The sequence below is a fragment of the Ursus americanus genome, chromosome 6, assembly GCF_024610735.1.
Source record: "Ursus americanus isolate L20-20 chromosome 6, mUrsAme1.1.p, whole genome shotgun sequence".
In the NCBI taxonomy this organism is placed as follows: Eukaryota; Metazoa; Chordata; class Mammalia; order Carnivora; family Ursidae; genus Ursus; species Ursus americanus.
Window position 1 is genome coordinate 13,908,919 of NC_142132.1, and position 27,628 is coordinate 13,936,546.

At 46.2% G+C, this 27,628-nt stretch overlaps 2 protein-coding genes and 1 long non-coding RNA gene across 7 annotated transcripts in view; 2 read left to right on the forward strand and 1 right to left on the reverse strand.

Moving 5' to 3' along the window:
* Positions 1–206: 206 nt before the first annotated feature.
* Positions 207–27,123, reverse strand: ENO4 (enolase 4). 3 transcript variants are annotated; one of them, XM_045803230.2, is made up of 14 exons: positions 26,663–27,123; positions 20,837–20,965; positions 19,889–20,079; positions 17,168–17,316; positions 15,139–15,308; positions 14,913–15,044; positions 13,304–13,357; positions 12,052–12,108; positions 9,648–9,815; positions 6,962–7,087; positions 5,505–5,700; positions 3,838–3,905; positions 3,192–3,309; positions 207–952 (listed from the first exon to the last, which is right to left on the reverse strand). In XM_045803230.2, the coding sequence occupies exons 1-14, from the start codon at positions 26,825–26,827 to the stop codon at positions 798–800; spliced, it is 1,878 nt and encodes a 625-aa protein (XP_045659186.2). In that variant the 5' UTR covers positions 26,828–27,123; the 3' UTR covers positions 207–797. The 3 variants fall into 3 exon arrangements, with proteins under 3 accessions (XP_045659186.2, XP_087718791.1, XP_045659188.2); XM_087862665.1 differs by lacking the exon at positions 26,663–27,123 and adding an exon at positions 24,367–26,618; XM_045803232.2 differs by lacking the exon at positions 13,304–13,357.
* Positions 9,809–11,572, forward strand: LOC148109757 (uncharacterized). Its single transcript, XR_015724715.1, has 2 exons — positions 9,809–11,255; positions 11,299–11,572. It is a non-coding gene; the product is annotated as an uncharacterized LOC148109757 (long non-coding RNA).
* HSPA12A (heat shock protein family A (Hsp70) member 12A) overlaps positions 26,700–27,628 on the forward strand; it is a 158,420-nt gene continuing 157,491 nt past the window's right edge. Inside the window, exon 1 of one of the 3 annotated variants that reach the window (XM_045803224.2) lies at positions 26,700–26,828. In XM_045803224.2, the coding sequence (XP_045659180.1) occupies positions 26,826–26,828 (3 nt within the window). In that variant the 5' untranslated portion in view covers positions 26,700–26,825. The remainder of the gene's footprint in view (positions 26,829–27,628) is intronic. The other 2 variants (XM_045803229.2, XM_045803228.2) reach the window with 2 other exon arrangements.

A 27,628-nucleotide genomic window follows, 5' to 3' on the forward strand; every position in this document is an offset into this window, starting at 1 on the left:
ATTTTGGAGGAAAGCAAATGCTCACTTTTAACAGAGAATCTAAATTATATAAAGCAGTAGGACATTATGTCTATAGGTATGTGTTTAAATAAATTTATTTCTGGCACTTTTCTGCTATAACCCTGATTCTGGGTTACAAGAGAGGCCTGTATGATAGATCTTTAGTCCCCTATTAGATACTGTTGCATAAATAATTGAGCAGTTAATTACCTTAATAATATGTATTTATTTACTGATGGGTTTAGTCATGTATACGGATTCTTTTTCCCAAAAAGGATCTTAGGAGGTCCGCAAGCATATAAGTAATATAATAAAGATGAACATTTAGGAAGAGGAGGGAATCCGGGAAGAGGGCATTAAGGGTAAGGAAGTAAGAAGCTGTTTGGCTATTACGGAAACGGTGAAGCTTTCACACTTCTTCCTGCACGAGGCTGGCGACAAAAATGAGCCTGTGCTTTATGACGCTGACACGTCAGCTGTACCGAGTGTGTGCTCAGCAGCACAGGGACTGGACTATTTTACTAGGTCGTGGCCCCCCGCGTGGACAGGAGAGCTGGTACACAAATGAAATCCCCATGGAAACGGGGTGTCTGGAAGACACAGCTTACAGGTGTGATTTCGGGCAGAAAGACTACGCATCGGTGTCACCAAACAGTGAAATCACAAGAATAAAAAGGGCTCGCTGGGTAGGGATGTTTGAGAGCAAAGCCAACGTGAAGACACACTTGGGCTCTGCAGGTCTCATGCTAGCGGCGCAGCCGAAAGCCGGGGTGTCCACAGCCCCATCCGGAAGACGCTCATGCCTTGGCCAATGCCCCCATCCCTTCTGTGGGGAAGATGGGCTCCGGGAGCTCGGGTAGCTCACCAGCCATGGTGGCCGCAGTCTCGGGTGTCTTGGTCCCCTCTTCAGCTTCGTCGTTCAAGGGGAAAAATGTGTGTTCTTCGTTGAAACCTATTCAATAACAACAATAAAGTTTAGTGTCGCATCCAGTGGTGCCCAGTTTGATGTTCTTTGTTCCATGAGGTAAAGGAGACCCATCTTCAGAACTGCCCAGAGGGGTCCCCTCGGTCCCCTCGCCATTAGAAAAGGTCCTGGAACCATTCAGAACTGGGCCTGACTTTGCTCAGACAGACGTTAACTGTGCAATACACTTGTTTTGCTCAGTGTGCACGGTGTCCTTCTGGAACATTTGGTGTGCAGTGGCCGTTGGGCAGAGGCTTAGCGGAAGAGGAACAGAGGAAGAGAATGAACTAGAGGAGAGGCCAGTCCTCCACGTGAGTACAAACCATCGCCAGCTAAGCGGTCCCGCGCGGACGACCGCTCACTTCGTTCTAGTCGGGTCCACGTGGGCAGTGGCGCTGACGGTGCTCAGCTAATAGCTGAGCTTTTACAGGATTTCCTCCTTCGCTCAGTCGGGAGATCTGTCTTTCTGGTTCTTGGTCCCCTTCCCATTTATCGAGCACTGTCAATAAGGTGTATTGACCACAGACCAATGACAGAGAAATTCTCATTACAGGCACACCTCAGAGGCTGTGGACCACCGCAATAAAGCAAGTCATGTGGGTTTTTTGGTTTCCCAATGCATATAAAGGTAATGTTCACACTATGCAGTAGTCTGTGAAGTGTGCAATAAATAGTGTTAAATCTAAAAAACCAATGTGCCTACCTTAAATAAAAATACTTTACTGCTCAAAAATGCTAACCATCATCTGAGCTCTCAGCAAATCAATCACTGATCACCGATCATCATAACAAATGAAAAAGTTTGCAATTTTGCAAGAATGACTAAAACAAGAAGAGACGTGGAGTGAGCAAATGCTGTTGGGAAAATGGCGCCCCGTGACTTGCTCGATGCAGGGTTGCCACAGACCTGTCTGTAAAAAATGCAGTCTCTGAGAAGTGCGTAAAGCAAAGTGCAATAACATGAGGCATGCCTGTAATCTGTTAATCTGGTCTAGAACGCCCAGGGCTTGGCCCTGGCCCTGAGGGAGGGACTGGGCCTCTGCTCACTATCCTTTCTGATGCCCGGAAGCAGCTGTTTCTCTTGTGGTGAAGTCTGACTGGAAATGTGATGGGCCATTTAGGAACTTAAGGCTTCCACAAGTCAGGATGACATTAAATAAATAAATAACTAGGTCATATGTAGGAATAATATGATTTTACCTATTTGAAAGAACAAGCCCTGTGTCACATACTAACTTCTGATTGCCTTTACTTAGAAACAGTCTCCCCATTGTATTTTTATTTTCTATGAAGCTTAGTGTGTGTTTCAAGGTCATTACATATGTTAAGCATGACAAATTCCTAATTACAATTTCTGTTGGCTCCTTTATTTTTTCAATGCTTGTACTGAGGCCCAGCATAGGACCGCGTCCTTGCTGTCATATACAGTAACTGGTCTACTCTACAGTACAGGCCCTAATACATGTATCATTTAATAGATTCCATGTATAGCATCCAAGAAAATTTCATATTTTGTCAATACTACTTAAATAAATACATACTTTTTCCCCCCAGCACAGTGATTCATTTATTCTATCCTAAAATGCAAAATATTTTCAGAATTACAAAGACAATAACTTGGTCTCTTTAAATATCTCTGTGGGCTCTGCACCTGCTTTTGGCCATCACAGTAACATGAAGGTAAAAATGCGTCTTCGGGGTGTTTCTCTCCAGTTAGCCAGTACGCGGTGCCTTCTATGCACGCAAATCTGCAGAGGTTTGACTTCCTAAACGACTGGCTCGTTTCTCTCGAGGGCACAGCCTTTCCAACGTATGACATGCAACTTAACGTGCTGCCTACTTGTCTTGAGTAAAAGGAGTTGTTTCCGAGAATCGTCAGGAAAACATCTGCCTTTAACTTTTCAGGGGCTGTGCAGAGAGACCTTAGCTATGATTTGGACCATCACAAAAAGGTAGGCTTGGAGATTCCAATCAATTAATCCTATTGAAAAGCACCACGCAGCTTATTCATCGAGAAGAAGGGCGAGAGTTTGAAACATCCAGGTAAACAGATGATCCATTAAGAACACAATGCGCATTGTGGCCAATGGCACCCTAGTTTTGTCAGCACGCACTTACAGTCTTTGGAGTCCCCTGCCCTCCTGCCGAGGGCCTCCTGCTCCCCTCCTCGCAATCTTTGTTCTCTTATTCATGGCTAAGTGAAAACAGAGCAGAAAGCAGCACGTACCCAGTGTTCCGTTCCGGACAAGTTCTTCCTCTATCGTAAGAAGGCGGTTGTACTTAACCACCCGCTCGCCGCGAGACAGACCTCCCAGCTTGATAAACCGGACTCCGAGTCCGACGGCCTTTGGGGGGTGGGGGTGGGGGGATGAAATTGATTTTAAACGAGAAGTCATGTTTTGCTAAAATACAAACAATTCTTTAGGGAGAAAGGGCCCTGACGCTGTGCTGTGTGGGTTTTTCTCTCGTAACTTTGTATTTTATGTTTACGTCGGTAAGTGGCCTGCTTACAAACAGAGCGGCAAAAGGTAAACAGCGTGACTGCATGCCAGATGCTTTACTAGTCATGTGAGCGTGCTGATTTTATCTAAGAACATTCTGGCCTTTCTCGCTTCATTTTAGGCGGTAAGATTGCAGGTGCACACCCCAGCCATTTAAGTGTGCTCATCATTTTCCCAGGACTTCAATTTTTCTTCTTTTTAAAAGTTCAAAGATTAGCTCTTTGCAAAAGGTAGCTGTCTGGGAGGAAGCAAGTCTATTTCATAAAAGGTTACATGACTTTCTCCGCCAAAGATTGCATTTCTCTGAAATACCAATTCGTGATAAAAGCAGTGTTTTGGCAATTGTGCAATTGACCGGCTTTCAGTACTTACCAAATCGACCAGGCTGTCATCAGACGACTCGCCTTCTGTACTTCCGAAGACGGTGATGTGCTTCTTACCTGTGAGCAGAGGAATTTTTTTCAGGTTTAGATGGCATAGAAACAATGAGCATAAGGGCGCGCGCGCACACACACACACACACACACACACACACACAGACATACGTATGTATGTGTATATATGTGTGTGGTATGTATGAGCCTCGAATGAAAATTTAAAATTTGCCGAGACTTAAAACTTCCCTGTGAACAGTCAACGATCTGACCGCCAGAGAATTCTGACCTAAACATTTGTATTTCCATTACCCCGGTTTTATCTGTTTCTCTTTTTCCAGCAGCTTGGGTGCTGAATATTACATGAATGCCACCTTTCATCAAATTTAAGATGCCATAAATTGTAAGCTAGACCTTTGTGACCACTAAAGGGGAAAAAATGCTCGAATTAGATTGACTTGTTTTCCAAGACCACAGCTTTAAGACACGATTCCGCTTTGTCCATGTTCAGTGTGGAAAAGCGTGCCTCTTTGAGACAAAATCTACAGTAAGTGCAAGGGCATCGTCTAGGGAGCTGATAGGCCTTATTGGATTTCGCAATTCATCGTGTAGAATTTTATTCAAAGGAATCTGTCTGAATGTTAACTTATTAGAAGAGCAGTGTTGATGGTACTTAATCTAAGTTTGAGGATCTCAGAACCCCTTGAAATCTGCCAGGGCGACGAACACTGCAAGCCAGGGGGCTTCCTCCTGAGACGGTGTTTGGTGTCTTCGAGGCAGGAGCTATAGTAGCAAAGCGAATGACAGCATGGCTGCTGGGCCCTGGAGGAAAGGCCATGACTGGGGCCTCCCATCTGCCACCTACCGGGCAGCCCTGCCTGGGCCCTAGCCTGAGCCATCTACAGGACAAGGGACTATGGGAACTCCATGCCATTCTCCGGCACGAACCCAGGCCGCTGGCTGCCCGTCTGGCTCTGAGTCTTGCTCCAGATCTTAGACAAGCGTTCTGCCTAGTTCCTGGGACCCGCTCATGTTTCAGGCACTGAACAAGACTCCTGTGAACTCATGGGACTTTAAAGTCTAGTGGGGGGGGATACTGGACATTAAATAATCGTACACATAATTGTGGCCAATACTACAAAGAGAAAGTATAGAAAACTATGAGGGAAGTTGAGAGCAAGCAGCGGGGGTGGAGGAAGCCGGGAAAGTCGCATATACTTGAAAAGGTTTCCTTTAAGGAAAGATGTGAAGGATCAGGACTAGTTAGCCAAGTAAATGGTACAGGGCAAAGCGTGTTCACGGACCTCACGGTCGTGAAGAGTTTGAAACTTGTGAGGAATTTTTAAAACATCAGTGGGGGCGAGTGGGATCACTGTCCGGTGGTGTGAAGCTGATAGGGCACTGTTCTCAGCCACACCTGGGTGGCACCCCTCCCTAAGGGGGGGCGTCTTGGACTGGGACTGTTGGGGGAGCACTGGGAAGTCGATCGGTAAGCTAGCTGCAAACCGTCTCCCAGCACCAGAGCTCTCACAGACGGTTGGAAATTTGTTTTCCTTCCAAGACTCACGCCCTGCTTTTTATTAACTGACAAACTGCATCTTTTTGGCCCCTTGTGTAACCAAGTTAAGTTCCTTGCGAGTCTTGCAGACCTATACTGTGACTCACTGTCGAGAAGATTGGTTATTTCCACCAGGTCAGACATCGTAGTTTGGTTGGTGTGTTTGATGATCAGCCCGCTGGATTTGGGGGTGCTGATGTCGCCACCCTCTAGAAGTTTGGAAATGCTTTTGGACGCAGCTCCTGCAATGATGTGACACCTGGAACCAAGAGCCTTACAGATGCTGTCCCACTGTTCGGAGTCCTGGGTGAATATTTAAGAATCGGTCGTTATAATGTATTAAGCATGATCACAAAACAACAGGAATCCTACAGCCCCTAAGCTGAGTTAAACACCTTTCTGAGACCCACAAAACAGTTTTCTGTTGTTTCTGCGGCTGAATGATGCCTGAACCACAGCCACACAAATTCACCAGCTTCGTGGAACAGAAACTTCAAGTGATTGAATTTGAGCTTAAAGATCTGGTGGATAAAATGTTTAGCACATTAAATGCTCCACATTGATTCTGGAGTCCTTTGAATCCAAGCCGTCCCTACCGACTGTATTGTATAACGCTGCTAACGACCGGCCGGCCAGAAGATTCCACTGTGATTTCTGACGAACAGACAGCAGAAGGAACGGAGCCTGCGAGGGCTCTAGGCTCTCCTCCACACCCTTGCTTTTACTGGTGAGACCATCACATGAAATGAAATACTAACTATTTTTAACTGATGATCCACAAAGTCTCCCGAGCCACGGTCCCAGATTCCGACCTGTCTCACCAGAACAGCCCAAACCCGGGCCATCTTGCCACAGAAAAACCAGCCGAGGCCAGAGCCCCAGGACAAGCCCGGGAAGCCGGGGCCACGGGATGAAGCGCTCGGTCGTGGCTCCGTGAGCGCTGGGCTGTGGCACAGGCGGTGACAGGACTGGTGGCTGAGCGAGGCCCTGGGACCCCGAGCGCGAGGCAGGCCTCTTCTCGTGCCCCACATTGAAATCCGTGCCTGATCTCAGAGAGGGATCTGTTCAGTGTATCTAACGGTTTTCCCCAATTCATACCATCAAGAATTTAAGTTTTGGAGTTTCAGAGCGTGAGGGAGGGCGGTGGCTTCCTGCGGGACACAAACCCTCCTGGGATGCCACAGCTTGAGTAGGGGGAAAAACCTCGCAATCTGAAGCCTTTGTGACTTTCCTGCGTGTGCGGCAAGTGGCTGCAGGTCATGCACATGGGCCCAGCCGGGGTCCTGGGTCTGGGAGCCCTTAGCTCGGCTATGGGACGGGGGCTCGCGGGCCGTGACTGGGTCGCTTGTGAAAACACGGGTGCTCGGGAAAAGCTGGTCCGTTCCGCACCCGGGCCCGCTCCCAGGCCGTTGTGCTCGGGCTCCGCGTTGGCTCCGTGCGCGCCTCCTCTCACCCGCACGGACGTACAGCAGCCCGGCCCAGCCAAAGCGCAGCATTCGAGCCACCAGGCCGGAGGCACGAGATTTCGCTGTGTTGTTATAAAATGCAAGGTGGATCCCGTTACCTCCTTCCTGAAAGGATCGATCAAGGCGATAATCGAAGGGAACCTGTTGACCAGATCCACGTACAGGTCGACCAGCTCGGCTGCGTTTCTGTGTGTTCCCAGCATCACCTCATACTTCCCTCTACTCTGGCAAGTGCAAGGACAGTAACACAATAGAGATAAATGAGGAATTCCTCAAAGGCGAAAGGTGGGATTCCCATTCGCGTTTATTCACTGCCTATGAAAGATCGTAAACGTTCTTTTCGGGCCATATCGCCGTGAGAAATCTGCGTACTTTAGTTTAAATATCTGTGACATATTAGCCTGGGGAAATCAAGTCACCATTCCTCTTCATGCCCCATGGAGCTCTCCCCATGGCCTTCAGATGAAGCCTCTGGCACCAAAGACCAGGTACCCAGTAGGAGGGGAATCACTTTTTTTTGTTTTTAAGATTTTATTTATTTATTTGACAGAGAGAGACAGCCAGCAAGAGAGGCAACACAGGCAGGGGGAGTGGGAGAGGAAGAAGCAGGCTCCCAGCGGAGGAGCCCAATGTGGGGCTCGATCCCAGGGCCCTGGGATCACACCCTGAGCCGAAGGCAGACGCCTGACGACTGAGCCACCCAGGCGCCCCGGGAATCACTTCTTACTGAGGCTGGTGACGCGCTGCTAGCTACCCAGCTGCGTGGGCTCACGGGCGAGGCTGTGAGTTTATAAAACAGGACAGCAGTGCACAGCCTCGCACTCAGCAGAACCCCCGTCTTTCCACTCACAGCAAACAAACAGCGGCTCTGCCGTGCCGTGAATGTCCTAAAATTTGAAAGCAGGGCGAGGCTTTGGACAACAGCCACTGTGAAATGTCCGGTGACTCTGTGAAGGCATCTCCTCCTCGGGCAGCGAGCTCTACTAGCGACCATATGGTCCTGGAGGAGTTCTGTCTAGTTCGACGCCGTTCATCTGAAGTCTGGGAAGCCCCCGAGTCGTCAAGAATGGGAGTAAACAGGGCGAAAGGATCTAGAGTCGTCTCTCTGCAAAACCTAGCACGGAGTTCCAAGTCCGTGTTCTGGGACGGCCCCTGGGCTATTCAGGTACCGGGAAGGAGGCAGGAGGGAGCAGGACGACTGGTTCGCTAACGCCCTCCTGCTGTGGCCGCCCGTGGACTGGATTCCACTGGACTTGAGCACGTTCCAAAGTCCATAACTGTGAAAGGATTTTATACTTTTTTTCAGATTAAAAAGCAGCCAGAACTTTTAGTTTCTTTACTGCAAAACCTTAAAAGTCCTATCTTGTCAGTAAAGAAATGCTAATGACTTTGAATTAACATTGTAAGAATTAGCTGATATCAAGCTAATGCATTTCACTGAATATAAGCAAAAACCCCCATTCCAGCTAGCACCAGCAGTCCGTATATTCATAGTTCTCGGTATACATTGCTGATGAAAACATGCAATTATTTTTCGTAATAGTATGTCTAGGAACCAATCATTATGTGGAGAATGGGAAATTAAACATGCCTTCGTGCGCTGAGTATCTTTAGGAAAGTTAAAAGGACTTAGAAGTCAGCTGAAACTCAGGGTTCTTAGATGCTGTTCAAGTTTTCCTTTGGAGTTAAAAGAATTGCAAATTAAAGCGGAATTCTCTTGGGCCGCGTCCCCTGAATTTGACATTAATTACCAAGTCACCACAAACGTACGTCAGCACGCTGGGCACTGTATACAACACGGACTCCGGGCTCGTGTATTGGGAAAAGGGAAGTTATGTGTAGAAGACAGATAAATTGTATCAGTTTTCCTAACATGTCAGCTTCCCAAGTTGAAAGGTTAACTGCTGCTCTGCTACCCTGAGGACTGAGGACTGCAGCTTTAACAAAGGAACCCGTTTTCCATTCTTTTTTAAATAATTGCCCCCACGTGGTGTGGTCTCCCAGTGAAGTTTCATCCCTAAAGCTCTGTCCTCCTAACTGAGGATAACCCTGTGGATGGGCCTCATTGGATAAAAATATATTCTCCATAAATGTGGACAACTTGGAAATATTTTTATATTTAAAAAGTGAGTCACAGTCTGGGGCGCCTGGGTGGCACAGAGGTTAAGGGTCTGCCTTCGGCTCAGGGCGTGATCCCAGCGTTATGGGATCGAGCCCCACATCAGGCTAGTCCACTGGGAGCCTGCTTCTTCCTCTCCCACTCCCCCTGCTTGTGTTCCCTCTCTCGCTGGCTGTCTCTCTCTGTCAAATAAATAAAATCTTAAAAAAAAAAAAAAAGGGAGTCACAGCAGAAACTCAGAACCACTTACTTGGCCAGAAGGGCTTACCAAGTTATAATTACAACAGATCCATTTTCCATGCTTGACGAATCCGGCATCAACCTACCAAATGAGTGAACTCCACAGAACATACCAGTTTGTTATTTTTCAATAGCTCTCGTAATTGCGATGTAAGCAACCCGTTTTAGTAATCTTTGTACAGAATTCCTATATGTAATTATTTTGACATTTTTCCATTAATTTTTAAAAATTATATGGTTATGTTATTCTCTGGTCATTAGCTAACGTGGCTTTCTCCACTCCATTTATATTTGGAACTTGCACACGATATTAACAAAAGCAATAGGATCTGTTTGAAAAGTATTCAGATACGTGCTTCTTTCGATTTCTCATTTAAAAATAATGGGACCCAACAAAAAAGCAAGTGTCCGGAGCAGAAACTTACATAGTCCATGAGCTCATGTGCAGCACAGTTGATGGCTAGATGCAGGTTGGTCCCCACGTCCAGACCCAGGTTCGCACAGATGCCTTGTATGAGGAGCAGCGGCTGCTCTATGGCGTCGTAATTAACGGTCAGACAGCCGAGATGGGACATCTTGCCCGTGACGGGCTGCTATAAGACCGAAAGCAAATGACGCATATAAATACAGAGCAGTAAGGTTCTTGGAGCTTCCCGGTTATAACCGAGCACCACGGATAACCAGACACAGCTCTCCAAACCCGTGGTCCTCGAAGTCCGCATTAACCTTTTATGCCCAGGTGTCACCCATTTCTGCATGACCTTTGGGCATAGGATTGACCGAAGTGTCTGCAGTAATTTTCTTACACCCAAGGTTTCAGGCTTGACCTGGGAACACACTTTTCTCTCTTTGGTGTGCCTGTATAACCCCGTGATCAGCTCTCCCATTGTACACAGGCGAATCTCCAGGCTGTCCTTGTAAACGGCTGTCTGGCCTGTCCCCACCTCTGTCCTCCTCCGTCCACTTCCAAACCTGCTCTTTCCCGTGTACCATTTTCCTTTTGAAGAATATAAGTGTGAACATGGAACCCTTCTTCAGGAAAGGTTTTATTTGAAAAAGGATAGATTTCTGCTAAAACAATGCAGCACTGTGGATGGATTTCAGCGGAAGAAGGTTTGGGACCCCAAGCAGCCCCGGGAAAGGCAGCCATGTGTTTCTGACGTGAGGTCAGCCCTGACGTGCCCTCCTCACAAGTTGCCACTATGAATTATAGCACATTTGAAGCGGTATCGGTGATTCTGAAGGGTGTGCGCGTGCGTGCACGCCAAACTCGAGGGCAAACACGAACCTAGTAGAAATATTCCATTTCTCTGCTGATCGTACTAGTTAATTATACGAACCGTCTGACATTCTTAATGTCAGGGACAGGAACCTTTTTTTGACAAAGGAACAGGTGGGGAAATTGCTGGGTATCAACTGAGGCGTTTTGTTAGAGGTTTCTAGACTAGAAAAGCATCGCTTATTTAGAGCTTATTAAATGCCAGCTACTGTTCTAAATGTTTCCATAAATACATTTCCTCCTTACATCAGCCCGCTGAAGCAGGTACTACTATTATCCCATTTTACAGAGGGGTAAGTAACTGGTAAGGCTGCCTCTGTAGAATCTACCATTTAACCTGTTTCTAACAGGAAAAAAAAAAAGTGGGAAAGCTGATCCCGGGAAGGGGCCGATCTCGGTCTCAGTTTCTCAGAACACACAGGACAACCTTCTGGAATGAGGCGGACCGCGCTGACCCTTGGTTTCTTGGTCATCATGCCCTGGCTCTCTTGCGGGGTCTAACGTTAGAGTGGTGTGCTCGTCCCAACAGATACGACGGTCAGGCACTTAACTTTCTGGGGTATTTTCTCACACACTTCTCTTCTCTCTCCCAGTGCGGAGGAGGAATTTAACTTTTCATCTTGACTAGCCCCATCACCACGTGCATCGTCTCCAGGAATCTTCCTGGGTCCTCCAACTGTATTATTGAAAGTTCAGGCATCTAAGAGGGGATCGGCCAGAACACCCACGGGCACCAAAGCCGTTGCCTGATCAGGTGGAGATGGCTGCCTGGGGCACCAAAGCCGTTGCCTGATCAGGTGGAGATGGCTGCCTGGGGCTTTTTGCAGCTGCCCCGGCCAATTTGGACAAGACATGTTTGAGGCTACCGACAGGGGCGCCTGGGTGGTGCAGTCGTTAAGCGTCTGCCTTCAGCGCAGGGTGTGATCCCAGCGTTCTGGGATCGAGCCCCACATCAGGCTCCTCCACTAGGAGCCTGCTTCTTCCTCTCCCACTCCCCCTGCTTGTGTTCCCTCTCTCGCTGGCTGTCTCTGTCAAATAAATAAAATAAAATCTTAAAAAAAAAAAAAAGAGGCTACCGACAAAATCTGAGCTCATCTGAAACCATGCGTTGGTGCCTTTCCAGGACCCGGAGAAAGAAATGGCCATCATTTGGGGCCTTTTGTTTCTCTCTTACTTGGTAGGGGTAGGATTAAAATCGACAACATTCTATATGCCTTTCAGCTGGTTATCCGAGATTCACCTTCCCCAACACTTCACCTATCAAGTTTCAACTATAATCGGCTATATTGGATTCATAGATGCTTCTTCACGCCGAGATATCCGTTGGAGAGACAACAGCTGGCCCGGCAGCCTGTGGCCAGAGAGGTGGGGCGGAATGACGTTCCAGCTCCGGGGTGGTCGGGCTCAGCGCTCCCGCAGGAGTATCGCTGTGTAGCTGCCGTGTGCGTTAGCCCTGGGCCCGGAGCACTGTGACTGGGGTTGGAACGGGCAGGGAGTGTATCAGTGAACTGTGTCATATTGAAGTGTCGCCAAGAAATACATAAACTTACCTGACCTCTTTTGCTTCCATTATGCCCTTTTTTGGTCTCTGTTTTTGGAGGAGGGGGCTGAGGGACAGAAGAGAGAGAGGAATCACTTGCCATTTTCAGACATGCCTGTGGCAGCGAGGACAGCTTCAGGTCCTGGGGCCTGTCCACTGCTCTGGGGCCTGACCAGTCACACTGTGAATCCCGCTCCCCCCTCCCCCGGGCCACACACACGTGGGGATCAAACCAGCCCCTCCGGATCTTGAAGAACTCTGAGCTGTTTCTCAAACTCAGGTACGTGTTCCCTTTAGTTCAACCTTCTATTCTGTCTCGTTCATATAAATGCATTTCTACTCCTGTAAACAAAGTATCGTTCACGCCTACGACGGCCGTCCTTGCCCACTGTGCAGTCTGCTTTCACATTGTTTTGAATATTGTTCCGAACGCTGTTAAGGTACAACCACTTTCTCTGCAGGATGGATTTGACTTTTGGAAACAGCCGAAGGTCATTCAATCTGATGAGTCTGGTATGTGTAATATCTTTTGAGATGAAAAGCAGAGATACTTTCCAAAAATGATTGGTCATTTTTAATGGCCACAATGTGGGATGTTGACAGCAAGGATTCAGCCTTTAAAGGAAGCATTTTAATACCCAGCATTTCCTGGCTCTGTAAACTGGGGCATGTTTGTCAAGAATCAGCAGGGCTCACACTCGAGTACATGCAAATACGGTTATTCTGCTTCTTTGCACTGTAGTCAGCTGAACTTTCTCTCCCCTGGTAAGAATACCACGCTCGGGAAGCAAATCGATGTGCGAGGCAGGAGACGCACAGTGGTGAACGAGACAAACACAGGCACAACCAGGGACTCCTGCATACAGCCAGCTGCCTGTCATCGTCCTGCCTCTGTGGCTCCCCCCTTGAGGGCTGCCTGGCCGAAGGCTCCTGTTTGCCAACGTCGGGATTCTAAGCAGACACCAGAGTCTGTACCTTAACTATTACGCTAAACTGCCTCGCACATCCTAGGGGCCACATCCTTTGCAAATCCTAAGGGATGATCTCAGCATAGAGCCAGCTGATAAGATTAAGTGCCATTAGAAACTGGATCCATGGCCAATGAGGGAATGTGTGTGCTTGGCTCGTATGAAACACCTAAGCTAAATGAACACATTTTACATATCAATAACAATAGCGAGTCAATTTCATAATGAAGTATAATTTGTATACTGGCAGATATCGGTATCAGCACTTAGATACCACAGATTCTCTTTACATACCGTTTCAATTGTTTTGTTAATATGTTTCTGAATTTCCAGAAGCATCTCCACGCCCTGTAAGTATAATAACCGTGATCTTCCACAACTGTAGTCTAGAAACTTTAAATATAAAAACTTGCAGCTCACATTGGCTATTTCTAACTGAATATTTGTTGGGTCCCCGATAAGGTATCCTGGTTAGTAGACTAGATGTGGTCTACAAAATCAGAGGATTAAATGTTAGTCCTCAGCCCTCAATTTTTATTTGGTTGGATATGAATGAGGCTCTTCTCAGTATCCTTTCTTCACCGTTCAGAACTGACTGGCTCCGTTGGTTGAATCAAGGCAGATTCATTCTCTTTCATAGTCTCTTGACCCAACCCTTTTGCAAGACATGTCATAGGTCACCAAGGGATTCTGCACGATAGTATCTGAATTGGTATAAAGCCGCTGCCACTTAGAAAAGAGAGAAGTCTGTTGTAATGATTGTGGGATCTTCATGCAAAGACAAAGGATGGCATGCCAACTATTCTGGTCTCCAAATAGCACGACAGGTCCTACCTGCAGGAAAGATCCTGGTGCGAGGGTCTGAACCTGATCTGATGGATGGTGAGCCAGCTATGAATTCCTAGTGTTCCACGATCGGTACATCGTGAGGGAATGGCTATTCTCTTTAGAAAAGAATGCTTTATGATGAAGAAATTACCTTGAGATTTATAACAATTTTCACCAGCTTAGATAACAAACATCACTCAATGTATTACGACGGGGCATGGAACTTCCTGTACTTTTTTCTGAAAACATCTGCTACAGAACATGAGCGTAAGTTCTTCCTAATGCCTAATTGGTAGAATATTTCATGAAGATTTAAAGAGCCATATGGGCTCATTCAGGCCAGTGAAGAACAATATAGACACCAGCACACCATTAAGTATAAAGATGCACCTTAGGAGTCCGTCCTTCTAGAAACATGCACTGAACCTCTCTTTCGTGTCAGGCAGTCTGGTGGGCCCTAGAGCCCTTACTGAACAGAATTGGCCGCTAGGAAAGATTCAGCTTCCTCTTGCTGCCGCCACAGTGCCTCGGCCAGTAAGTAAAGATGCCGTGATTCCCCCAGGTAACAACCTTCCAGCACTATCAAGGCTGCCAAGTTACTCGCCCAGGGCTCCTTGGTGAGTCACTGGCATGAGTCAGTGCTGAAGGGAACCAGAGATCGAAGGTGGCTTAAATGTACCCTTGTGCTTGAGGTCTTGCTTTTTTCCCACTTCTCTGATTTCCTAAAATATTTTTTTTTCATTTTATATTTAATTCTCCCTCCCTTGGTGTCATAAGCCTTGGGGACCTACATTAAGACTCGTGGATGATGGAGTATGTTTTTTTTTTTTAGAAAAAAGAGTGTGAGGGGCACCTGGGTGGCTCAGTCAGTTGAGTGTCCGACTCTTGGTTGTGGGTCAGGTCATGACCTCAGGGTCCTGGGGTCGAGCCCCGCATCAGGCTCCACACTCAGCCAGGGAGTCTGCTTGAGAGTCTCTCCCTCTCCCCCTCCCCTTGCTCATACTCTCTCTCTAAATAAATAAAGTCTTACCCCCCAAAAAGAAAAGGAAAAGTAGTGTGTGATAATAGAAGGTACCTGTTTAGCTGTTAATCCAGGGTGGGGTATACACATCACTTCTTTCATTAAATTCAGCTTCCCAGGTGATGACTTCCCACAGCTGATCAGAGACACCATTGGCAAAGGTACGGTTAGCTTTGTGGGCTGTTCCTGGAGGAGGGAAAAGCAGGGAGAAACAAGAGACACGGTTCATTGGGATTGAGACACTCATGGATCCTCGTCATGGCACACAACGGATTCTGACCTGATGGTGCTTCAGTAACGAAATGTTTAAGTAGAGGGGGCTACTGCCCAGGATGGCGCTGCTTTTGGCCACAGCGAGGGACACGGCCCCTATGGCCATGCTGCCGTTCAGCACAGGTTCAACAGGCTCTGGAGGCACAATGGCTTTCTCTGTAAAAGTATCATTCCTCCCTGGAGGGAAAAACAGGGATAAGAGATTTCTTTCGAGAACGTTTAACTCTGATAAAACTATATTTTTGCTTACAGATGTGAAGTCCCAGCGTAAAGAAAGGGGGGAAACTGAGGCTGGGGAGAATATGCTCTCCACCTCAACCCCCAAGAAGTTTCTGTGTGACTTCACTTATGACTCCCGAATGTTCGAATCATCTGTAGCCATGGATTTGGCCACTCTAAGAAATTTCCAGACATTCAATATTAACTCCTTAGACAATTGTATAGGGCGGTTACCGTTATCCCACATTCACATAGAAGTAAACTAGGGCTTAGAGAGGTCAAAAGACTTGCCCAATATCCAACAGAAAGCGAATAAAGATCTGGACAGTCTTTGAATTCTACACCCACCATAGCTCCTGCGTATCCAGCCGTCTGTTGAACACGTCTTTTCGTGTGTGTGTATCTAACTAGTTACCTTGCTGGCCAGCCCCAAACAGATGCCTCGTTGTATTAGAAATGGCTTCCAGATCCAGCCGTCCACCCTCAGCCTCACCCTTCTTTCACTGTCATTGGTTCCCAGCCACCAGCCCACTCAGGTGCCACACCGCCCACTGTAAATGGCTAGTGCCCTTCCTGCCCCGCCCCCAGCTGCTGGCCCGGGTCAGGTAGGTAAGATGAGTGGAAGAAGGCGCGTAACCCCATAACACATAGTAAAGGTTTAGCAAATTACTATCCCCTCCTACTTCGTCCCTTCTCATATGCTCCAAGTTCTGTCAGTCAACAACGACCACCAAATGAGCGCCCTCTGTGGATCTCCACCGATAATTCAGCAGTGGCCATCCCACCATCCAGATTGGTCTTACATGACTCTTTTGCCTCAGGAGACTCTCCTTCGCTCTCTGGGCCTCAGCCTCTGAATCTAGGAAGTAAGAAACCATGTCTCCATGGTCTCTTTGATCCCCTCCTGGTTCTGGTCCTTTCTTTTTCAAGGGAACCCACATTTGTTGGGTGTTTCCTTTGTGCTTGGCATCATGCTAGGCACTGGTGGTACTAAATTGAATGAGACATGATTCATGCCCTCAGGGGCATGCTGGAAAGACATAAAACTGTATTTACAATACTAGCAGCAGCAACTGCAGAATTAACGTACTGGAGGAGCTGAAGTTCACAGTATGTTGGAAAGCATGGAACAACGGGCTATGATAACTGATTATTTGCTTTAAAATAGCAAAGTTTTCCAAAGAAAACTTTTTTTTTAAAGATTTTATTTATTTGAGAGAGAGGAAGTGAGTGAGAGACAGAGAGAGAGTGCATGAGCAGGGGGGAGGGGCAGAGGGAGAAGCAGGAGCTGGATGTGGGGCTTGATCCCAGGACCCTGAGATCATGACCTGAGCTGAAGATAGATGCTTAACTGACTGAGCCACCCAGGCACCCCAAGAAAACTTTTATTAATATGTTATTAACAGGACTGAGAAAATGCCAGTTATTCATATCAAAGGATATCGCTAATCTTTAAAATATGGAGTGGCTTTTGAGGAGCTAATGGATATGTTGAGGGGCAGTTAAAGGTCCCCCATGCCACTTTCCTTTTCCCTGTCCCCAGCATTGCCACTGTTCAGTGCACGTTGCTTGGTAAGTGTTCACCTCTGGGTAAGAAATAGTTTTTCCTCACAAACAGCAGGGAGGGTGAGATGGGGAAAACCCCTGCCTGCCCAACATGGCAGCGTCAAGCAAGGAAGTAGCCAGGAGGGTGGGTGGTACCTGGAGGGAGCCTAACCTAGGTCTGCGGCAAAAAGACTAACTGGAAAGAAAGTCCGAGCTTCAGCCTTTCTTCCTCACACGCTAGTTATCAAAGGTTCTGCAGACGAGCCACTGACCTTGCTTTTGTCCTTTTTTTTTGGCTGGGGGTGGAGGAGGAGGTGGTGGTGGTGGGAGAGGTGAAGGGATGGTCACTGCCGGGTCTTGCAGGCTCTTTTCCAGTTCTCTCCTCTCTTTGTCTTCTTGTACTTTATTTTCAAAGAATGTCCTTCATGGCAAGAAGATATGGCTTTACAGTGACTATCACTCATAATTTTGGTCAGTTTCAGTGCTGACCTCCTTCAAGATGTTTCAACAATTAATTCTGCTTTTTTAGCTACTTAAAAACAAATCAGCTTCACATTCTAAGGCCCCAAAATAATGATGCTGTTACAAAACCGTGTTCAAGAGCTGAAATTAATTTTGGCCTGGAAATACATGTGTAAAGATTTTAGGTGCTTGGTTTTTATTTTAATTATTTGAGCCTATTTGTTTATATATTTAAAATAAAATTTGAATATACAATTTGATTAAGGGCTGCTGGATTTTCTTTTTGAATAAATGACCATCAAAAGAAAAATGGGTCAAGAACAGACAGTGAAATATATAGTATAATGGGCAGGAATTAATTTTCTTTTTTTCTTTTTTTGGTGGGGAGGAAGCCTTAAAATGAATAGTTAAAAAAAACAAAAAACAACAACTTTGAGAAGTCCCAAAAGGTACACACAAAAATAAACTCAAACTGGATGAAAGACGTACATGTGAGACAGGAGTCCAGGAATCCATCCAAATCCTAGAGGAGAACACAGGCAGCAACCTCTCTGACCTTGGCCACAGCAACTCCTTGCTAGACACGTCCCCAAAGGCAGGGGAAACAAAGGCAAAAATGAACTACTGGGACTTCATCAAGATAAAAAGCTTTTGCACAGCAAAGGAAACAGTCAACAAAACTAAAAGGCAACCTACAGAAAGGAAGAAGATATTTGCAAATGACTTATCAGATAAAGGACTAGTATCCAAAATCTATAAAGAACTTATCAAACAACACCCAAAGCACAAATAATCCAATCAAGAAACAGGCAGAAGACATGAACAGACATTTCTCCAAAGAAGACAAACAAATGGCCAGCAGACACATGAAAAGATGCTCAACATCACTTGGCATCAGGGAAATACAAATCAAAACCACAATGAGATACCACCTCACACTGGTCAGAATGCCTAAAGCGAACAACTCAGGAAACGAGATGCTGGCGAGGATGAGAAAGGGGAACCCTCTTAAACACTGTTGGTGGGATTGCAAATTGGTGCAGCCACTCTGGAAAACAGTATGGAGGTTCCTCAAAAAGTTAAAAATAGAGCTACCCTACAACCCAGCAATTGCACTACCAGGTATTTACCCAAAGGATACAAGCATAGTGATTTGAAGGGTACCTGTACCCTGGAAAGAGCCCAGTAGTGCATCGACAGATGAATGCATGAAGAAAATATGGTATATATATACAATGGAATATTACTCAGCCATCGAAAAGAATGAAATCTTGCCATTTTCTACAACATGGATGGAACTAGAGGGCATTATGCTAAGTGAAATAAGTGAGCCAGAGAAAGACAAACACCATATGATTTCACTCACGTGGAATTTTAGAAACAAAACAGATAAACATAGGGGGAGGGAAGGAAAAATAAAATAAGATGAAAATAGGGAGGCAAACCATAAGAGACTCTTAACTCTAGAGAACAAACTGAGGGTTGCTGGAGGGCAGGTGGGTGGGGGGATGGGGTAACTGGGTGATGGGCATTAAGGAGGGCACATGATGTGATGAGCACTGGGTGTTATGTGCACCTGATGAATCACTAAATTCTATCCCTGAAACTAATAATACATATATGTTAACTAAATGGAATTTAAAGAAAAAAAAATTTTAAAAATTAAAGAATGGAATCCAGCAAGTCAAGAAAGAGGAAGATTGAGGGATTGAGGAAGTAGGAAGACAATTAAACATCTCTATCGTAGGCTAGAGAGAAACCAGTCCAGACGGCAGGTTTGAGGAAGAAAAATTCCAGGAGAAAAGGAATGTAATAGAACAGAAGGTCTGCGAGAAACGACCTTGGGAAATAAAATCAGGAATATGACCGCAGCAGATGAGAAGGAAAAACAAAACAAAACAGAAAACCAAAAACAATATGAAGAAATGTTTTGATAAAGGTTACGACCCGACTCTGAAGCAAACTAAAATATGGGGTTCTGTCTAATGAAGCAGGTGACGGAGCTCAGAGACAGAGCCCAGCTGACCTTTGTCTGGCCAAGAGGCCTGCGGCGTCGGGCTTGCACAACACCCGACACAGCCCCAGCAATCACGTCCTTGGTTTCCACGTGTGAGAGTCACTTTCTAGCACGGAAGGCCTGTGCGTGGGCAGAGGACTGACCATAAGCATCACCCACTGGGACTCCGTGAAAGAGTAGGAAGCCCGAAAACGCGGCATAGGAGCTGAGGGGGTTAGAAAGGACAACATCAGGATTCCTGACGTCATGCTTTTCCTGAGAAACTTTCTACTGAAGCTTTTACCGAATCCTACGCATGGAAAAGAGGTGGAGAGGCCTAAGGTCCCCTCGCACAGGAAAATTTTAAAAACAAGGTTTTCAGAAGAGAGCATTTCGCTGTTGTCGCATAGGCTCCTTACTCAGCGTCCTGGCGGTACCTTCTGGACAGGACAGATCTGTTTTCCTGGCAGGTGAAATAAAAAGAAAAGAGGTACTGTTTGTGCTGGACACGTTCATCTGCACGTGGCGGACCTACCTGAGCGCCCGGTCCACCGCGGCCTGGTCGGAGGGCGCCACGCCCCGCAGCTCCTCGGTGATGCTGTCGTTGACCCAGCGCACGGCGGTGCTGACCGCGTCGCCCCTCTCCGCTTGCTCGGCGTCCGCCAGCTCGGGCGAGGCGCTCTCCTGGACTTCAAAGTGCGTCGGGATCACCACCGAACATATGTTCTGGAAAGAATATAAACGTGTTCTCCATTTTCCCGTCCTTCTTACAGAAAGGAAGAAACCGAATGTATCCAGCTTTTAATGTGCACGATATTTTATCACCAATTTCAAAGGGAAAATGAGAATATATAATTTTCTTTGAGATATTTTTATAACTGTTGAAACTGTATGGAACCCAGCTTCAGGGAACATTTAAAATTATTACCTTGTTAAAATACACTTATAAAAATCTTACATTACTTCATTTTTATCACTACCGCTCCAATAAATAGCTAAAAGAATACAGATTTAATCATAATTATTTGCCTCCCAGAGACGGTAGCAAAACTATTTCTAACAAATATGTAGCAATTAAAGTGAATTATTACAACTATGAAAATGAATTTTTCCTTTACATAGATCAAATCTATGTAAATCTATATATAAACATGAATCTATGAACATACCTATGGATTTATAGAACTCATCACATTAATTAGGTCAGAGTTTTAAAACTATTTTTGCCCCATTTCTCTATCTTGGATCATCTTCAGGCGAGCTTGTCATGTCTGTACCAATACTGCACTTAAACGTAATAAAGCCACAACGCTTGCTTGTAGGGTTCATGCTTTATGTACATGACCACCTACAACTCGTGTGTACGTGCGTATTTCCAAACGCTGAATTTCAAAACATTCACTCTCTACAATTTAGACAATAGATGCTAATAAATGCAATGGAGCCAGGACACAGTGAAGAACACATTTAAGCTGTTTCATACCTTGGGAAAATTTTGAATGGTGCAGAATATTTCCACTTGCAGGGTTGGAAGCCCCAGTCCATCCAATACATTTTTCCCCACTACTTTGCATATGGTGGGAGGCTTTGCAAGTTTAGAAAAGCAGTTTGCCTTCAACACACAAAGAAAACAAAAGTTACAATACCATGACTAATTTATCTTTAAAAGGTCATTCACATTTACTTTAGTTTTTTACTAACCCCCCCACCCCGTCCTCTTCAAGGGGGGGGAGAGTGGGGGGGAGGAGGAGGCAGGGGGAGTGGTGTGGGGGGAGGGGGCGGGGGGAGGGTGGGGGGAAGGTGGGGGGGTAGGGTAGCAACTCTGTGGGAATTGCCCCCCCCCCACATGCTGAGATTTGGATAAACCTGATGCGGGGTCTCCAGGATATGAAACAGTCTGTCGTCTTTTGAATTCTCAGCAGAAACTCACATGCGTCTCTTTCTTTTTAATATTATCAAACATGAGTTTATTTACAAGCAAAATGAAACAATATTTGAACGAAGTTTTAAAAAAGGAAAACAAAAGTCTTTTATTCTTATATATTTACTTATTTTTATTTATTTTTTTAAAGATTTTATTTATTTATTCGACAGAGATAGAGACAGCCAGCAAGAGAGAGAACACAAGCAGGGGGAGTGGGAGAGGAATAAGCAGGCTCATAGCGGAAGAGCCTGATGTGGGGCTCGATCCTGCAACGCCAGGATCACGCCCTGAGCCGAAGGCAGACGCTTAACTGCTGTGCCACCCAGGAGCCCCAGATTTACTTAGTTTTAAATGACACAAACCCTCGAAATAATTTTAGAAGTCAAATAAACTTCTCCATTTTACAGAATAGTATCTAACAAAATATAAAACGTTTTTTTTATTTTTATAAATTAATTTATTTATTTATTATAATTTTAATAAATTTTTAATTTTTATTTATTTTTAATATATTTCATTTATATATTATATATCATTTATAATGTATTATTTATTTTATTTATATATTTTATTTATTAAAGTTTTAATAAATTTTTAAATAATTTTTAATAAATTTTTTTATTTCTATTTTTTATTTTTATAAATTAAATATGTATAGTTTTTTTAAAAGAATATATCATTATATTGGTCACTGTTTTAAGTGCATTACCCACATTATTTATTCCTAATAACAACCCTAGGGGATCAGTAGCATTTTTAAAATCTCCACTCTACAAATGAGGAAACAGTATAGAGAGATGAAATATTTTGCCCAAGATTGCAAAATAACTGGCTGAGCGGGATTCACCTCTCGGCAGGCTGACTGCAGAATCCATGTTAATGGCTATCAATCGATGGGGGAAAGGGAGAAGGACATGAAGTCTACTTTCAAATTCATAGCATTTTCGGAAGAAAAATAAGCACGAGGAATGTGGTTATGCTCCCCATTTTTATAAGTCAGGACTCTGAGGCCCACACTATCTTCGGCTACTCCAGAAGCAGATAATCTTCCATCTGCCAAGTTGTCTCCCATTTCTGTTTTGGTGACGGTGCCTCAGAGTGAAATTTGTAGTACATACGAATTTAAGGGAGAAACAAACAAACAAACAAAAATAACTCAGGACTGGAGTCTTAGCCGTATTAATTTACTTTGAAACAAAGACCTTTGACTTAATGATTCCAGCTACCCAATGGAGAAGCATAGCTGTTTGAAAATTATTACTTAGTTTCTCCGAAGAGACTCCTATTTGGAAGCAAACCATGCATCGAACATGACACGCTTGGGAATGTTTTCACATACGTTTCTTAGAGACCCCATGTCACTTTGTAGCAGGCCCTAACCCATCCTGCTGTCCAAGACGCGGAAGTCAGCTAGTGTCTAGAAGCCTGGGATGCAAACTTTGGAAACCTTCTGGGGGCCAGTTTTTATTCCTCCCCACAAGGCATCTGATATTTTAATGGTGAAGGCTTCTGCGAGGCTGTATTTCACTTGGCAGCAGTTCACGCACAGAACGTGTTCAAAGAGGGTTGTCGGACCTTGGTAATAGCAGTTTCATTGATGTGGAAAAGCAGAAGCCATTTGGAAGTAATCCAAGAAAGAGAAGGAAAAGAATGAAGCTGAAGCTGAAAGCCCACTCAAAAAGCCTGAGTAAAAAGATTCAAGATGGCGTTTCTACACAGAGGAGCAGGAGTGGGGCGAGGAGGAGGAAGGGAAGGTGAAGGCACACCCTCCTCGACCTCATCGCCAGATGGTATTGGGCTCTTTATCTGCATTCATTGCAGACCAGGCTTCTCATCTTTGCGTTCAAAATCCAGTGACCTCAACCTACATAACAGGTCATCTACTACCATCTGCTCACAGGTAGTGCCCCAGCACAACTGAAGCGAAAGTCAATTTTCAAGCCATCCATCTCTATCATCTATCTATCTATCTATCTATCTATCTATCTATCTATCTATCTATCTAGATCTATATATATCTAGATCTATATATCTATCTTATCTCTCTATATATATCTAGATAGATAGATAGATTTAAGATTTTATTTATTTATTTTAGAGAGAGTGTGTGGGGGGGGTAAGGGGAGGGGCAGAGGGAGAGGGGAAGCAGACATCCCGCTGAGCACAGAGCCCCCAGACTGGGCTCTATCCCAGCACCCTGAGATCATGACCCTAGCTGAAATCAAGAGTCAGAGGCTCAACCCCGGAGCCACCGAGGCGCCCCAAGCTATCCATATATTTTAAGGATGATGGTTTGTATGTTACAGAGTAAGTGCCTCAAAGAATTTAGATGGAATCAGGAGCGAAAAATATTATTTAGCTTATATGTCGTGTATTATAGTGAATTTGAAATAACTAGCAACGAGTATCCACAATGTACAATATTATGTTAGGAAGAGAAAGGAACTAACATTTTTTTTAAGTGTTTAATGTGTGCCTTGAAAGAGTGTCTTGCTTGTCACTGTATCACACAGTACAGTGCCTGGCATATTTGAGATTCCGTAAATTAAATCTTGTATAAAATAATGTGTCAGACACATCCCTGGGAACTTTGTATACATTACGCCATAAAATTCTCAAAACAACCCTGTAAGGTAAATTGTATCATCTCCATTCCACAGACGAGCAAACTTAGTTCCGGAAAAATTGTACAGGGTAAAATAACCAATGTTTTAATTATTCACTGCTTAGTAACAGACTACGCCAAAAATTAGTGGCTGAAGCCATTTATTCACTCATGATTCTACAATCTGGCCTGGGCTCCACTGGGTAATTCTTTTTCCTGGTCTTGCCTGGGGTCTCCCAAGTCATACTCTGTGATCTGGAGACTTGACTGGGTCCAGGGCATCCAGGATGACTTAACTCATATGTCTTACTGTCTCCGCCAGGCATGTCTTTCTCACAGGATTTCCTGGAGGTGTTATATCTGCCAGAGCCTCCCTACCTTGATCTCTCTCTCCAGTAGGGTAATTGGACTTCCTGGCAACATGATGACTGGTTCCCAAGAGGGAACATTCCAATAGTACAAACCTCAATATGGGAGCACTTACCATGCCTTTGTCTGCATCATGCTTGGCGAGGTGCTCTTGATCAAAGTAAGTCATGAGGTCAAGTCCCAAGTCAGTGTAGGAGAGATTTACATAAGACCAGTCACACTGGTGGTATGGTTCATTGGGGGAACATCGATGTCAGAGTCCGTTACAGCTACTAAGTGGCAGGGTTAAGAATTGAATCATATCTGCCTGACTCCCAATCTCAAACTCTTTCAACCATAAGTTCTATGATGTGGGACTAAATCGTATTGCTATTGCCCCCAAGGATCTTTCTCGTTACTTCAGTTCCTCTAGCATGCAACAGAAGCAGCGAAGAAATGGCATTTGAGCTGAACATTGGAGAAAATGTAGTATTTCACTGCGCAGACAAGGGGGAGAATTCAAGGGCAGATACTTTGGGTAGAGGAAATACGATAAGCCAAGGGGAGGGAAGTGAGGAACTTCACGCTTTAGGGAATAATAAGGAGCCACAGGTGGTTTCTGAGCAAAAGAATGACGGTCAGATTTAGGACTAGGAACGCTGCCCTGGCAGCACGATTTGGGTTGGATTCGAGAGAGGGAGAAACTAAATGAAAACACGGCCAAAACTCAGCCAGTGACAATGAAAAGGACATTGTCTTTTTGCCAGTCCAATTCCTGAACATCCTTCAAAGTCCAAGCCAAAACTCTTAGATGCTACCACCTACAATCTTCCTTATCCCTGAATTCCTTTGATAGGCATACAGTGATCTGTCCCTCCGTCTAACACAGAATCCTGTATCACCTTACCTGTTATTCCAGTTACTTTATGTAACAGTGGTTTTTGTCCCTAACCAAGGTATAAGCTCCCACAGAGCTGTACAAACCAAAGTCCTGGCTGCCTAGCAGACTGGGAAGAACATTACACTGAGGAACCAGAGTCCAAGTTTCTAGTCTTAACTTTTGCACTAGGTAGCTGTGAGACAAGGTCTTGGTGTCTTTGCGAAACGAAGAAGTTAGACTAGTTAACTTCCAAGAATTCCTCTAGCAAGAGACAGTGGAAAGAGAATGGAATTCAGAGTCACATTCGTTCATTTCTTCCACAAATAAGTGCTTGAGTGGCCACAATATCCCACGCAATCTGCTAGGTACGAGGGACACAGACCTGGTTCAATCTGTCACTGTTATCCACTGTGTCCCTTGGGAAAATCATCTAATTTCCCTGGGCCACAGTTTCCTTATTTGTAAAACGGAAATCATAATTTTTACCTCCCAGGGGTCCTAAAGATTAAGTGAAATAACGTAAATCACATAGCACTGGGAACTCAGCACATCCCTCTCTACCCCCCGCCCCCAACATACAACTTTCACTTCTAGGCCATGACTGAGGAAAATAAACACTCATGCAACATCGTCCTAATCAACTGTCGCAACAAGGCTTGGTTTTGAACCTGGTAAACACACATGCTTCTTCACTGCGTTTATATACTCTGCTGTCCCAACCACACCGCCTTTCAGAAGGAAGGTGTCAGCTAGTACTTAACGGATCTGGAAATGAGAGCACGCTTGTTTGTTTCAACTGCTCATTGCTTAAAGCTAAGGTATGTTCCTGATCTCGTGCTGAGCACAGGAGCTAGGCAGGTGGTAGGAAAAGGCCCCTGCTCTCCACGAAGCTCACAAGCCTCGGGAGGGTCTCATTACGTGCAGGAAATGATTTAAGAACACTGGGGGACAATCAGTTCAGGCGAAATGGGCAAGACTGATGTGAATTTGGAGTTTGGGTAGCAGCTGGCCGGGTGGGGACGGGCATCCAGGAAGAGAAGGGTGCACATTGCAAGGAGAGCATAGGCTTGAAAGTGAGACTTGGAAGCAATGAGAGCGGAATGGGCATGAGGCCCCTAGGGTAGGCTGAGGCCAAGCTGAGGCCAATGCCAGGACGCTCATCCGTGGTCAAACGGAGGCCACTGCTGCAGGTTGGTAAGCTGAGCTACGGGCTATTCAGGTCTGTATTTAAAAAGAACCAGCAACCGGGCGGACAGGCTCAGAGGTAGCGAGGAAGCCTGCCCGGCCCCGAGCTGTCGCCTTGGCCACGAACGCGCCTAGACCCTGCTTTCCTTTAGCCGCTTCCTGTCCACCGCTTTCTCTCTCGAGATTCCTCCAGCAGATTTCCGCACCGGTTCTTCCTTCGGGGTCGCCTCCCCGCAATACCACGGATCCCGAGCCCGCGGCGGCGGCGCGCGTGCGCGACTCTGCGGCGCAGGCGCATGGCGTTGCCGCAGCGTGGGGCGGGGGGAGAGGGGCTGGAGGGAAGAGGGTGTTTGTCCCAGGTCCCTACCAGGTGCCCGTAGACGTCGGCAGGCTGGAGGTAGAAGGTGGAGTTGAGCAGCTCTTCCAGCCTGCGCGGGACGTCGTTCTCCCGGTAGTACTCCATCGCCTGCTGCTTCAGCCTCTGCAGCTCCCTAGTGGTCCCACAGCTACGGCCGCCGCCGCCTTCTCCCATGGTAGGAGATTTAAGGCTACAGCTGGGGTTAGCTTGGGGGCCTGCGAGCGTCCTGCCGGTCACTAGGCAACACAACGAGATCCCGACACCCAGATCTCGCGAGGTTTCCAGCTTGGGTTCTAGCCGTGGCTGGAGCTGCGCAGGGCTCCTCCGCCCTCTTCTCTCCTCTCGCTGAGGGGTTGGGCCGGGGGCTTGGGCTCCCTTACTCCTGACACTTTGGCCCTGCTAGCGTCATTTCCACCACTTTCCCGGACAATTTCCCTCATGGGGATAGAGTTCACGCTCTCAGGAAATGCTTTCTGCGGAAGCGTGGGAGCGTTAGCTCCAACCTCCAGGGAGGGACCGGAGCCTCCCGTGGCGCGTAGTGCTCCCCACGCCCCGGGCCATCTTGCCCCTCCCCCCCAACCCCTCGTTGCTCGCGGTCGGTGAGCTCCTCCGGGTGGCTAGGGCGTCCAGTGCCGGCCCACTCTTGGGGACTGTGTACCCTCACTGGACCGTGGAGGTACCAGGAATTCATTCATTCGCCCCTCTTTAGCCCTTGGCCCTGAGCCTATCAGTGTGCTGGCTGGGCACGCTGTGGTGTGCAGGAGAGAACCGCCTACGCGACCCCCACCCCCATCGCGGGAGATCAGTGGGAGGGAAAAACCAGTGTGGCCCAAAAAAATTCGGGGTGAAAGCCGAATGGTTATGGCTTGGACAGGCCTAGGGTGGCGAATGATACAGGCAAGACCTGAGAAGGAAAAGCGGGAATGTAAGACTTCATTGGGTCATATCCCTTCTCTTGTACCTTCAGAGGCTGCC